The sequence below is a fragment of the Anopheles maculipalpis genome, chromosome 3RL (genome assembly GCF_943734695.1).
Source record: "Anopheles maculipalpis chromosome 3RL, idAnoMacuDA_375_x, whole genome shotgun sequence".
Classification (NCBI taxonomy): Eukaryota; Metazoa; Arthropoda; class Insecta; order Diptera; family Culicidae; genus Anopheles; species Anopheles maculipalpis.
In genome coordinates this window covers 56,013,994-56,028,392 of record NC_064872.1, presented here as the reverse complement: position 1 = coordinate 56,028,392, position 14,399 = coordinate 56,013,994, and the positions used below count along the sequence as shown (strand labels likewise).

At 40.9% G+C, this 14,399-nt stretch overlaps 2 protein-coding genes across 3 annotated transcripts in view; both read right to left on the bottom strand.

Moving 5' to 3' along the window:
• Window positions 1-7,465: 7,465 nt before the first annotated feature.
• Window positions 7,466-10,584, bottom strand: LOC126561831 (cleavage and polyadenylation specificity factor subunit 6). Its single transcript, XM_050218162.1, has 6 exons — window positions 10,454-10,584; window positions 9,428-10,189; window positions 9,210-9,356; window positions 8,580-9,070; window positions 8,178-8,483; window positions 7,466-7,631 (listed from the first exon to the last, which is right to left on the bottom strand). The coding sequence occupies exons 1-6, from the start codon at window positions 10,517-10,519 to the stop codon at window positions 7,466-7,468; spliced, it is 1,938 nt and encodes a 645-aa protein (XP_050074119.1). The 5' UTR covers window positions 10,520-10,584.
• A 1,619-nt stretch (window positions 10,585-12,203) lies between these two features.
• LOC126563052 (40S ribosomal protein S9) overlaps window positions 12,204-14,399 on the bottom strand; it is a 227,540-nt gene continuing 225,344 nt past the window's right edge. For both annotated transcript variants that reach the window (XM_050219662.1, XM_050219661.1), the window contains one exon: window positions 12,204-12,402. In XM_050219662.1, the coding sequence (XP_050075619.1) occupies window positions 12,222-12,402 (181 nt within the window). In that variant the 3' untranslated portion in view covers window positions 12,204-12,221. The remainder of the gene's footprint in view (window positions 12,403-14,399) is intronic.

Genomic DNA, 14,399 nt, shown 5'->3' with positions numbered 1-14,399 from the left:
TGGGTTGTTCTGTGACGTTCGGTACATTTTTCATGAACATAATTCCGAATGTTTTTGGGCTTTAAAGTTGAGACAAAAATTCGTATACTTCAAGATGAGATTTCGACGAAAATTGTTTAAAAAATGGTCGTTTTAAGCAGACCAGACCTCGAATAATTCAAGGAGAAAACTTTAAACTTAAAACAAAACAGGATAGAGCTTCATAGCAGCAGAGAATGATATGTCACAGTGAGTCGGAGCTACTTCTTCTGGAAGAGTATGCTGAATCCTCTCGGTTTGTTGAGATTGAGGCATCAATGTCATAAGCTCACAACTAGCCAATATTACGTCTGGCAATCCTTCACGAAAGCCCTTACAGCGTTTCGATCCATGTAATGGAACTTTCAGATGTTTCAGTGAAATTTTTCAGGAATGAATAGTGGATTAGCTGTCGTCTAATCGTTTGTTTCCATCGTATCATTAATATTTAAATGGATTTTACGCATAAATTAGTTGCAAAAGTGATGTTAACTACTGCTTTTTTTAAGACCTGTTTAATGCCAAATTCCACATACTTGATGCTTATTTCCCCTCATTGAATGCAAAATTCCATTACATGATTGCAGGGCTTTGTGGAATATTACCTTCTAGTTTGAAACATTCGTCGAAGCGATTTTACAATTAAATTATATTATTTCGTGTAAATCGCAACATAAAAAGCACAGTCCACTTAAGTGTCGGAATGAGCTGAAACTAGAGCTCAGCTCATTCATCTTCCCAGGTATTCGTACACAACCAACCACATCTCTACACCGTTGTTGCCATAAAACATTTATCCTTTAACCTAGCACTTGAATTGATCCTGCGCAGTCAGTTCATTCATGATGAGCGCTTAAAGGCGGAAGTTCTGCTCCGATTCGACTTCACTTTCGAAGAATGAAACTTCCCATCATATAAGCACATTTTCTCTAGCCGCCGGGAAATACATCATAACGGACAAGATGTTTCTTCGCTGGTTAAAGACAATGTCCTGATGCTTTGAGCAGTTCGCCACACAGCAATAATATGACTTTTTGTGTCTGCTCACTGTGTTCATAAAGAAGTTGTTTGAGTTACTCTTGCTGATCTCGATTGTTTCAAATTTCTTGTCCCAAAGCAACTTGCAACGTTTGCAACCACCGTACAAGAATCCCTTACCTCCACATAAACAGGATAAACCCCTAACTTAAGCCTTGAGGTAAGGCTATTGTTATTTCTTTTGCTAAGAGAATGTCTTAGCAATCGAGCAGGACACAACACAACAGAACACGAACTAATGTTACCAGCGTAATCAATCTTTTTTGCCTTTTTACCTTCAATTCCCCCCTTTAAACAATAGGAAACCCATTCACACAAACATACCCCATCATGATGGTATAAATCTGATTTCATTGTGCCAATGGTGGGCGCGCATCTTTAGGTTTAAAACAGATATTTCAATCCAATTTTTTCTTCACACACCAATACACACCCCCGGTGCATGTGCCGAAGAGCTCAGCTTATTATCATCAGGTGTTATCAGTGAAGAAAAAAACGTTAGATGTATTTCTTTCTCTACAAAATTTAAATTGTTTGTTATTGTCTACATTATTTAGTTCAATGTTGAATGTCTCTGGCTCTGATGATCTGGTTAGTGGTACGTGATCGGCACCAGGAAGGGGGGAAGTCTGTACAAAAAGAAAGACGCGCGTGATTAGTAGTGTTAAGGAGGAGGGTTTTTTTTCTGGCGAAACAGGCAGGGAAAAGGGAGAAACACGACACGACACCACAATAAGCAATAGATTCTTCGACAGCGGCAGGTTCACCTTATTTGGATAGGGGAGGAAAGATATGTTCGCAATAGCTTTGTGTGTGTCTATTTTTCCATGCCGATCGATCGCTCGCTTTTGTACATTATACTACACAATGGCCACAATGCACCGACAGAGGATGCTTTTGTGCTTCTTATATATCGAGTCGATCCCGGCTTTCTGTGCACCCATTCGTTCGTCTGTAAACGTGTACTACTGCTGGCTACATTTTTTTTTTCATCTCTCGTTACGAAACTGTAAATTGTTACTGTGTTCCATAAAAATAGGTTAATAGTGCTGCCCGAAATCCGTCGACTTTGTACGATTATCTTTCTTTTTTTTTTGCTGCGGATTGTTCCACACATCCCTTGTAAAGGGTGTCGAACGAGGGGAGCAACTAGTTGACGGGCGGACTGTGGTATAGTAGTAGGATGATGGCGAAGAGTGACCTAAAGCGGGATTAAGGATCATATAGTGGTAGCGACGCAGCAGAAGAGATCAACTAATCGAACATTGAAATACGGAAACACACAAACAGGACACAACTTATCAAAGTGAAACGAAATGTGTGTAATAATGATGAACCCGGTTGGTGAAAAAGCAAGAAAACAACTCCCCCTTAGTACGTAAGAGATCCAATCGATAGTTAAGTTTGAGGGGAAGAAAAAGCGAAAGAAGCATCCAAAAACGATAATAAGCGAGTGTAGTAGTTCGATAGTGAAGGTGCAGAACGAGAAGTGGCTGGACCGATCGTGACATCTTCGACAAATGCCCTTTTCTTTGTTTTGTCCTGCCACTTAAAAATCCTCTTCAAACGTTGTGGCTAACTGGTGTGAGTCAGGACCGTCGTCTTCATCCCGACAAAACAGCAAAAGTGCACAATAATTCGGAAATAATAATAATAACTTTCTAACAATTAACAACAGCAGAAAAAAAACCCTCTTCCGTCTCTCTTTTTCTCTCGCTTTTTATCACTCTTCTCACAACTGTCGCGGGTACGAAGACAGAGAAACACAGAAACACCGGAAGTCCGGATTTAAATGCTTTAAGTTTATGTCTGGTGGAAACAAAATGAAAAGCAAAAGGAAGAAACGAAGAAATAGTTTGTAAAGTAAGAACAAGCAAGTGTGTGATCGATGCAAAAGTAGAAAAAAAAGGTAAGCAAAGGGAGGGAAAAAGGCGCGCATACATAAGGAAGCGATTGTGTTTAGGCTAAATTTTGTGAAATCACTGTGAATAATTATTGAGAGCGAGGACGGTGTTGTGGCTTGGGATGGGGCGGTGTCCCACCAAACGTAAAGAGAGCAAAGTGTAACAAGTGAAAAGGAAACAGTGAATGAGAATATATTATGGACAGACAAATGGGATAAGAAACAAACGAAAACAAAAGATACAAAACAGAGATGATGAGAACAGAGAAACAGATAAAAAACCGAGAAACCGGAAAAGTAAAATAAACATTTAATTTTAAAACGAACGGTGTAGTTTGGGCGGTTTTTGTTCTTTTCGAGGCTGTGTTATTCGGTAGTGCTACATATTTTGCAGGAAAATTCAACTGTTGTTAAAACTTTTGCGCTTGATTGTTACTACTATATCACAGTATTTTTAAGAGTTTAGTTCCAAGCGTTTCTTCAGGCCGCCGGACGTTGTACTTTTACGCTAAATTTATGTTTCATAGGCATTTTAAAATATTTTTAAATGCTGCTTCGGCAACAAGATTTACAAAATTCTCCACTTCTTGGTATATCTTTAAAGGAAGACTTTACATGATATTAATACCTATATCGCACAAAAAGTTATTAAAATAATTGACTTTTTTTCTATCGTTCTATCGTTGCAATGCAGCATTCTATTAAAAATAAATTTAAAATTCTAGTTTTTCTTCCTTTTTGTATACTGCACAAACTATCTCACATAATTTTGTTACTTGGTTGCATTAGCCTTACCTTGCGTTTACTAGTTTACTAAGAATTAAAGGTAAGTATCGATTGTTTGATGATGTTCTCCTTTAATACCCTTAAATTTCTGTTGATATAGATCAATATAGAAGATTCTTTGACATGCCCGTAGTAAAAATGGGATAATATTCTCTTTTTCATGTGAAAAGAATATTATTGCTAGACACATTTCTTTTCGTGTCCGTAGGTTTTACAGTGCTTAATACTACATCTTACACTTTGTGGAAGAAACGGTATATCAATCGCACTTCCTGCTACATGCAAATAAAGGAAGATGATGGAAAACCAATGGTTTCAAAATTATTACTGAATAAAAGTAGTCCCCACATCTAACCTTTAACAATATCGGAGAGACATTTGCAATGCAATAAATAAAACAAATTTTCACATTCGATGGTTTTGAACAGTGAGATTTCAAATATTCATCACCTAAATCACAGCAAATAATGTTTATGTACAGTACTACTTGTCACTCAATTACGGACGCTTTACACGCTTCTGTCCAACAAGATTAAACCTTTTAATTGTGTCATAAACGGTAGACTTCTCACGTTTGTTGTTATGCGTAGTGAGATGGATTCGAAATGGATAGAGCGATATTACAAGCTTCTTGGGCAACTTTGCAATCAAATAGTGAAATATTACATTAAATTAGAGAACAATTGCAATCATATAGTGGAATTTTCAGCTGAGCTTTTCTTTCTCCTCTATTAAACTAGCAAAATGAATAAATGTCTCTTCAATAGGATTTTTTACAACAGCACCTTATCAGTCATTTGAACGGGTTTACGCAAAAAAAATATTAGCAAAAATAGCTGTAATTGCAAAATTTCATAACAGCGATGCCGAGTTCCCCTCAGTGAATGCATAATTCCATTACATGATTGTGCTGTGCTTGCAAAATTCTAATATTCATTTGGAATATTCCTCTAAATGAATTTACAATTCGTTTATATGGATCCAACGCCTTGTATCTCTCTGCAACACTTTTTTTTTCTAATCTTATTATTAATTAAAAGTTTTCGCGCTTTTACAGATATGTCTTTACTCATGATACAATTTTAGAGCGACAAACGGATATAAATTTGCTGCTGGTCATTTGATATACTTTGATTGCATTTGATACTGACCTTTCGCGAATTTGAACCAGAAGTTCCATGGGGTGTTTTTTACATGTTGGCGCGAAGGAGAGATAGACGGAACGATAGGCATGATTTCGTGCCAATTCGACGTTTCTCGGCACGCAAAGTGCTGGAAAACGCTTGTATTTTCAAGTGTCCGGTATTGAGTGACAGGTACCGCGTATATGACAGTTTCTCTAATATTAATTCTAATCAAACGAAGCAATGCAAATTTATCGGATTTACCTTTGTTTTCTGTTTGTTTTCTTGCGTATATAAATATTTGTTTTGCATTAGCTTATGCAAGAAAGGTACAAGATTTGCTAAACTACGTATGCGCCAACAATGTTTCCACCATTCGATATAACAAACATCCATCGATTAGTGCTTCAAAATGAGTATTAAGATACAAAGTTCAGTCTTACAGGTTCAGCCCTAGTCCTTACTAGGCTAGGAAGTTCTGTGTTCTTTCAAACGGTTGGTACAAATAAGTGTTAAATCTAGAAAGGAAACAATATTCCTCCTTTACATAGAATTGTTGCGAATGTTTCTCGTAGGAAGGTCCCCAGTGTGGAACCTAATCATTCATAGCTGACGGGGACGCTCATCAAACAGTCTTTCGAAGCTATCAATTTTACAATTTTTTGTTTACAATTCTTTATGCTATGTTGGATAGACGAGCATCGCATAACGCAATTTCAATAAAAGTCTTCTGTCGATTCGAAAGTAACAATTTTTGCCTCAAAGAACCATGTAACAAAAATAGATTCTTTAAGAAAACTGTGATACCTACGTTCGTTCTGTTAACAGCACGCGCCGTCATGTCGTTTTTTAGGCTGTACGAAAAGCTCTCGAAAGATATCGAGAAAACAGTAGTTCAGAACAATTTCGTTACATAGTAGCGAGTTTAACATTGTCCACAATTGGACGCTGGACAGCATACAATACAAGTGGCGAAAGAAACGGTCAACACAGTTCTATTTGCGCCACCGTCTCTGGACTACGCCTTAAATGTCGAGATATTTTACACATGATATTCGTTTCCGTTTCGTGTCGGCTCCAGGTAAATATCCATAGGAGCTTTACAATTTTCCCTCGCTTCGATTACATACTTTACAACTACGTCTATCGCGCATTACAAATATACTTCTTCTCGTTGTGGCTTGTGAATAGGAAAATATTTTAGCGCACACATTGTGTGCGATGCGCAGTCTATCACAATTCAAACTAAATACAAATAAGTTTTTAAAAAAATCAACGTTGGACACTGTGTATAAATTAATAAATAGGCTACGTTTACGCTACATACCCCATTTGGCTTAGAGTAGGTAAATGGTCTAAATGTACAATAATAATACATCGTTTTAAGTTCTCTTGCTGTCTTTCTAAGTATAATCGGTATTTGTAGGTAGGTAATAAAATAGGTAGGGGACAGAATACAACACAACACGATACACAAAGTTTGAACAATGATTTTTTTGTTACTTTTTTTGATTTTTTTTTTGTTCTCTCTGATTACGTTTATAATTATTGACTTAAAAAGGGGGGTTTTGTGAGTTACAATCTTCTTTGCGGATCTGTAGCGATGGTAGTATGGCGGCTGTGGTACGGGGGCCGGCTTTCCGTTCCGGGACTCCACTCACTGCTACGCTTTCGCTCTCCGGTCGATCGATCGTTGTGTGCAGAAGCCACCGGAAGCCTGGACGATGTTCTTGTGTTCTGCAAACTCACTGACGAGAAGCTATGATTCTCCAGGACCAGGCACGCAGACAGCACTCCCACGGGAGGATTATCGGTTGTTCGTTTTGGGAGAGGTGAGTGAGTGTGTGTATGTGTGTTGTTGTTTTTACTTTCTCGCTACAAATCTTTGTCACCATACGCCAAATACGAATATGGAACTGGAACCACTCTCCGCCGCTATTTTGCATTTAATTTTCCTAGTTAGTAATAGCAGCAGCAGCAGCATGCTAGATGTTTCTTCTTCCCCTTGTTCATCTTTGTGTTTGTTTATCTCTCTCTCTCTCTCTCTCTCTCTCTCTCTCTTGCGTATAATAGTCATAATTTATTTGGAATTAAAAGTTGCTTCTTTGTTCACCACCTCACTGAATACAGACAAACCACACATACAACTTGCTTCTTCGGGTTTATCCCGAGCAACCAAAAGATTCTTGTTCGTGAGCACTTGCGAGAAAAGGCAACTCCATCCATTGTAACGTGGATAACAAATTGCTTTCTCAGTTCACCCACGTTTTTCCATTATAAATCCAAAAAAAATGTAAAAATACGTAAAAAAAAGAATTCAATTGTTCCATTTGTTCAAAAAATAATAGGCGGAAAACTTTTCAATAAACTGTGCAGCTTGAAACATTTTTAGAATCAATGCAATCATTAAGAGCGGCTAAATAGTAGAGTTCAATTAAAAAAAGGATAGCGGACGCACGGAACTGTATCTTACGATTACAGCCTTAAATATTTGCTGCATGAAACATGGACCGGTTTCCATTTTCAATTAGAAACCGAAACACAAAAATAGCGTGTGTGAAAGGATGGAGACAAAAATAATAAATTTAGTACTACTTTAATGCCTGGACCGGTGATCTTCGCGGCGCTCACGATCACGATCGCGTTCCCGCTCGCGGTCCGACGAACGATAACGGTCGTCGTTGTAATAGCGTTTGGAGGAACTCTCCGTCGCATTATCGGTGGCCGGTTCGGGAGATTTTCTAGGGCGGGAACGGCGAGAGCTAGGGTAAGCGAACATATGAAGAAATTTTAGAGAAAAAAAGCTTAGCGATTGGTTACATCCAGGGAAAGAACCACGTTACAGGCCAGTATGACTTATATTTGCAGAGAAATCCAAGTGATAGGGTGCGGCGGCGAGCCAACTTTACCCAAACACCCAATACATAAGCGAATAAACAAAAATAGTCATGAAAATGAATTTTGACAGGTGGTTTAATTCGTTTTCCACATCAATGGCACCCGCTTCCATAACTATTTCTACTGATTCGCTAATGTATTCGATGTTTCTAGAACAATGTTCAAGGATTTCATATACGCTTTAGCTATCCTCTAGAGTTGGTTCGCCGCATTCTATCAACTGCATTTCTCTGTAAATGTCGACAGTATTTTCCATTTTCTGTAAAAACTATTTCGTAGCATTGCTTGTTCAATTGATCGCATTGATCAAAATAATCCTTTACAGAAATGAAAAATTTCCCTTGGACATTCACAAAACAGCGCCGTTAAACCCTGTAAAGCTGGCCTGCTGCTGTTGAGTGTGTACCTACCCGTCACGCTCGCGATCACGATCCCGATCACGCTCACGGTCCCGTTCGCGATCGCGCGATCTTTCCCGGTAGCGTGAGGTGGAACGCTCTCGGCGCTGGCGTCTGTGCGAGCGTTCACGCGAACGGGATCGCTCCCGCCGAGTGTAGCTTTTTGTCTCGATGCCATGCAGCGTGTCCTGCAGTGAAACGATCAATATTTTGCACCGTTCATCTTGTGCAACCTTAGACTGTTTGATAAGCGAGATCGCAGTCTCGAGCGTTTCCGTTGCGCTGGAATATTCCCCAGCGGCGGCATCCGATACGGCTCTGAAACGTTTGACGACAGGAAAAAAGGGGTATCCAATGAGAACATGGCAAGCAATGTACTCTGGCCGATAGATTGCCGAAGCAACTAGCGCATACCTGGCGATGGCAGAACTGCTCACTGTACGATTTCTGGTCATAATCTCTTCAAACTCTGCTTCGCTCAGCTGCGGTGTGATGGGATGCTCCGGAAAACCGCCCGGCGCACCCGGAGGCTTACCGCCCTGTACCGGCCACGGACCACCGCGTGGAGCACCACCACCCTGTGGGTTAAAATGTTGTGGTGGTCCTCCGCCCTGTCCTTGGGGTCCATGCGGTGGTCCAACTGGGCCACCACCATTCGGATGATTCGGTGGCCCACCACCTTGATTAAAGAACGCGGGGTTTACGTGCGGTGCCGGACCTTGCGGTCCCGGTGGACCTCCCATCGAGCCATGGTGTGGAGCACGGGGCCCATGTGGACCTCCCTGCATATGCGGCGGACCCTGACCAGGGCCGCCCGGATGCCCGGGCGGATAACCACCGTGCATCGGGGGTCTGTTCCATTCGGGACGAGGTCCGCGTGGCATACCATTCGGAGGTCCTTGGAACTATAAATAAAAGCAGGGGAAAAAGGAAAACCGAATCGTTAATATAACTCCACTGACCAGGATCCGCTGGTGCTAGCTGCTAGTAGTGAGATGATGATAAAATGACGCGAGCAAGACCAAAAGGCTATGAATAACTTGCCATTTGCGGCCTGTGCTGCATTGGGCCTGGACCCCCCGGGCCGCCTGGTCGTGGACCGTTCATACGTGGTGGACCATTCCATTGGTTTTGATTCTGGAATCGAGGCGGTTGCTGCGGTGGTCCATTCCCTTGATGCATTGGTGGTCCCTACGAGAAACGTTTGCGGTGGGTGATGAAACTTACTCATCGAACTCTCTCACACCACGGAGTACACTTACCTGTGGTCTTGGTGGACCGCCCGGACCGCCGTGCGGCCCTTGCATATGCATCGGCCCTGACATGTGTGGATGTGGTGGACGCATTCCTGGAGGCATGTTCGGATTCATCATGCGCGGTTGTGGACCACCGGGACCACCTCCCATACCTCCCGGACCTCCCGGTCCACCTGGTCCCGGTCCTCCTGGACCACCCATACCTGGCCCACCGTGACCGCCGCCAGGACCCCCAGGACCGCCTGGACCACCCATCGGCATGCCCGGTACGGGTGGTCGTGGCCCATTTGTTTGTCCCGGTGCCGGAGGCGTCGGTCTCGTCTTTTGTTGGCTCTCAAACTGATTGAGCGCTTGCTTCGTGGGCATTGTCACGACCGGATTCTGGCCGTGCAGTTCCTTCTTCGGCAGCCGATCCATCACCAAACGCAAACTATTCTCCGAACCGAGCGAAATCACACAGAAACCCTTCGATTGCCCATTGGCCCGGTTCTCGAAAAATTTCACCTCCTGAAAGTCATTGACCCCCAAGTCCGCCAGCGAATCTGTTATGTCCTGGTCCGTTGTCCACCAGGGTAGATTGCCCACGTACAGCTGATGACGGCGTGGAATGTGGCTGATTGACCAAGCGCCAGGATGATGGTGATACGACCCATTCGTATCGACTCCTTCCCCGCGATCGATAGACGGCCCTCTGCCCGCATTGTTGCGGTCACCGGAAGGTACGATTACATCGTCGTACAGGTCGCCACTATCTGCTCCAAAATCATCCTGAAAACGAAAGAAGCACACACACGCAATCTGAGAAAAATAAACCAAATCCTGACTTATGGACAATTCCAAATTTTCATTTCATTCTGCACAAACAACACTAGCTTCTTCATAGTGGGGACACATACACACGCAAACACACGTACAAAACTCACAAGCGCCTTCGATTTGAAGCAAACGCCTGTGGGATTATTCTTTGCATTCTCAGCATACAACCAACCTGTGCTACAATTAAAGCAGTCCATGCTTTTCACTGCTACTTACGTTATTTTGCCCATAATCCTGATCTAAATCGTCGGCGTACAGATCTATCTCTACGCTTTCGGCCATCTTTCTTCTCGCCTTCAGTCAGCGCGACTGTGTAAGCTCTTTTACACGGACGACGACACCAACACACAACGGGAAGGAAGAATACAGGCAGCCACTATCTCCTTTTCTCTCTCTCTCTACCACACTATCACACTACGCGATACAAAAACCAGCTTCACGCTTTCGGTGCTTCGCCGGTTTTACGTCCGAAGGCCAGGCGTTAATTTGCACTCACTTTAAGGGCAAAATATTCACGCACTACAATGTCTTGCATGCTTTACTTGCACGTTGAAGTAAGCTGAAACGTTTGGCTGCACCAACGCTTGGAAAGCGGTGCTAAGTAACGTTGATAAACTGAATTTTCTTTGCCCACGGTTGTTCGACGTTTCTCACACTTCGGCAAGCCGCTCCGTCTGGGGGTAGTGATGTGCGTCCGGATTGGATAGAAACAGACATAGGGAAAAGAGTAAGATCTACTCCGTTCCGTTTGTGGAACAGTAACGTTCCCATCCTAAATTGGTCTACATTTTGATTATTAAAAATTTTCTGTTTGTTTTGCACTCGAGAGCTCATTGGTCTGGTGTTTCTATGTTTTTTATTCGATTTTATCATAATCGGAACGTCCACAGGTTCGCGGGATCCACAAGTCCATGGTATAACGGGATTAGAAACCCGATCCCCAAATAATATAATTTGTTTTAAGTATTAGATTTCCATTAACTTTCTCTAGATTGCTTTCAAGTCGAAAATAATGTTGACCCATTAAGCGCCCCCAATCGATGATCAATCTTCAACGTAATATTCCAAGGACAATTTTATTCGACCAAACTCGATTTCGTTTACAATAATTAATTCAAACAAACATCAAAATAATTTACATACGGTAATTAGCATTTTAGCGGTTAGTATAAACTTCTAGGAAGAGCCAAGTCGACTAGGTCGAATTTAAACTTTGAATTATTGTCGTACAGTCTGATACCATTCAACATTACCTTTAACGGTTACAATGCATTTTTTCATGAACGAGCTAAAAGGTTTAAACATAATTAACATACTATTTTTTTATAAAAAAGAACTGATAACCATGTGTACATGGGACCCATAAAACTTAATTAATATAGTTTGTCATGTTTTTTAGATTAGCAATACGACCAGGCCGTCCTTCAGGAAATAAAAAAAAAAGTTTTTCAGGTTCGCCCTGCTGAAGAAAAATAAATACATCTAATAGGGTCGAGTTCGGATTCTATAAAGATAGTAAAATGCCCAAACCCAGCCATCCGCAAAACCCCCATTCAATGTCGCCGATTCCCAATTGACGGTTAATCCCACAGATGATCCTGTAAGTTGGTTTGTAAATAGAGATGAGTTTATATTAAGTGTAGGTTGCGAATATAACGTGTTAATGAATCGCTAAATTCTCGCAGGACCTAAAATCAAGCATCGAATCCTGCCCAGGAACATCTTCCCCGTAAGGACAGAATTATTCAGCTACCAACTACTATTCAATAGAGTGCCCAGGATTTTGAGACGTAAACCCACTCGAGGCTGTAGTTGCAAAAGAATAACATTGCTGCAGGATTAGCCTAGTTGTCGGATGAATCTTTGATAAAATAATTTTCTTTCCTATCGTTTCAGGTCTCTTGTTAATTTATGTTTTATTGCATTACGCAAAGTAGCAGCAACAACAGCATGGTGTGTTTTATGCAGGAGAAACCGCGAAAGTTTAATCTTCTTCTTCTTCTTCAGCACCACCGCCGCTACCGCCCTGGCCCTTCTTCAGGTTCTTCCTCTTGACGCGACCCGGACGGCCACCACCGAACGGTGACTTGAGCGAAAAGTCAATGTGCTTCTGCGAATCCAGACGGACGATGAACGAGGGAATGTTCACGACCTGCTTACGGACACTGTGAAAGAAAAATTGATACGAATTATTAACCAGTGAGATTTTTTGTGTACAAATACAGCTCGCTCGTTGGTAGGTATAAAAATTTGCAATTAACCTTGAACAAATTAAACAGGCGACATAAAATTGCACAGAAATGAAGGACGACTGCTTCGGACCTATATAAATGTAACATGCAAGTGCAGACGTGAAAATTATACCTTGTTGGTCAAATATAAAATTGTTTCAATATTGTTACGGCCCCCATTTACGCATGAGTATTGGCATAATGAGGTTCCTAATTTGAATTAATATACCCCAGATAAAATAGGCACTCCTAACTGAATTGATTAGTATCTCAGATGAAGCGTGGTCGCCAGACATTGGGGAAAATGCAACATTAGCATGGGTAAACTAAACATGATAATTTTAATATCAAAATTCATCCATCCTTTGTGGTTTAAGCAGTAGAATGCATTCGTTTAACTGATTGCAACAGTTGTTTTAAATAGTATTTTAGTTAAATGTTTCAATATAAATTCGGCACCCATTTAATGCATGAGTATTGGCATCATGGGATTCCTATCATATATGAATTAATGTTCCCCGAATAAATAAATAAGCACTTTCAACTGAATTGTATATCAGTCAAAGTGTGATCCTAGATGGGGGTTAAACGCAACTTGTATCAAAATTCATCCATCCTTGGTGTTTTCAAAAGAGTAGAATGCATTCATTTTGCTGATCGCTATCGTTTTCTAAATAGTAATTTTATTTAATGTTTCAATATAAATTCGGCACCCATTTAATGCATGAGTGTTGGCATCATGGGATTCCTATCATATATGAATTAATATTCCCCGAATAAATAAATAAGCACTTACAACTGAATTGTATATCAGTCAAAGTGTGATCCTAGATGGGGGTTAAACGCAACTTGTATCAAAATTCATCCATCCTTGGTGTTTTCAAGAGTAGAATGCATTCATTTTGCTGATCGCTATCGTTTTCTAAATAGTAATTTTATTTAATGTTTCAATATAAATTCGGCACCCATTTAATGCATGAGTTTTGGCATCATGGGATTCCTATCATATATGAAATAATATACCCCGTATTATAAATGGCACTTCTAACTGAATTGTATCTCAGTAAAAGCGTGGTCGCCGGACTTAGGGGAGAAAACGCAAAATTAAACTCACTAAAGTAAAGAGAACAACTTTTTGATATCAAAATTCATATACCAATTGTAGTTTAAGCTGATTGCTAATGTTATTGAAATGTTGAACTTTACAAGGAGAGGATATCTGTTGAGAAATTAAAATAATCGCGTGGTACTAGCAAGATATAATCGTCTGTCAGTGATAAGAAATTGATTCCAATGAAACCTTCAATAAAATTATGATCGAAGTTACAAAAGGTTACGAAGCAATTGCCTGTTTCATTACAAAAATTACGCCGCTTGAAATTTATGGCTAAATGCAAAATATTCATTTACGCTATGAAATTCGCCATGAACATGAAATTAAACTTATTTTCTTAGCTTAAGTTTACCTCATCCATACGGTTATAAATGTGCGATTATCCATCGGCCCATGATGATGCGTACCAGCATCGTGCTCGTCGGAGAAACATTTCTCTTTCTTGCTTCCGAGGGCAGACATCTCAGTAGAGAGCGTTCACATTCACATTGGCGATTGTGTCGGGATTTGGCCCCTTTAACCCTTTTTTGTGTGGGCTTTGAGTTACCTCAAATGGGGACCAAAACCATCGACCAGTAGTGCCAAGGGAATTGAAATTAATGTGAGGCGTTAGAAACCAATAGGCCATCAGACCAAACCAGAATCTAAGTGGCACTCACGATCATTTGCAACGGTTCGAAACCAATGCAAAATCTCTCTACAGAACTGAACACATAATAAAAGCGTATTTCGATGAGCTTTACGTTCTCTCTGTCTCCGCACGATCATCCGACTACTTTTCTATTTGTTCACCCATCATCAGATCGTTGGCTACACT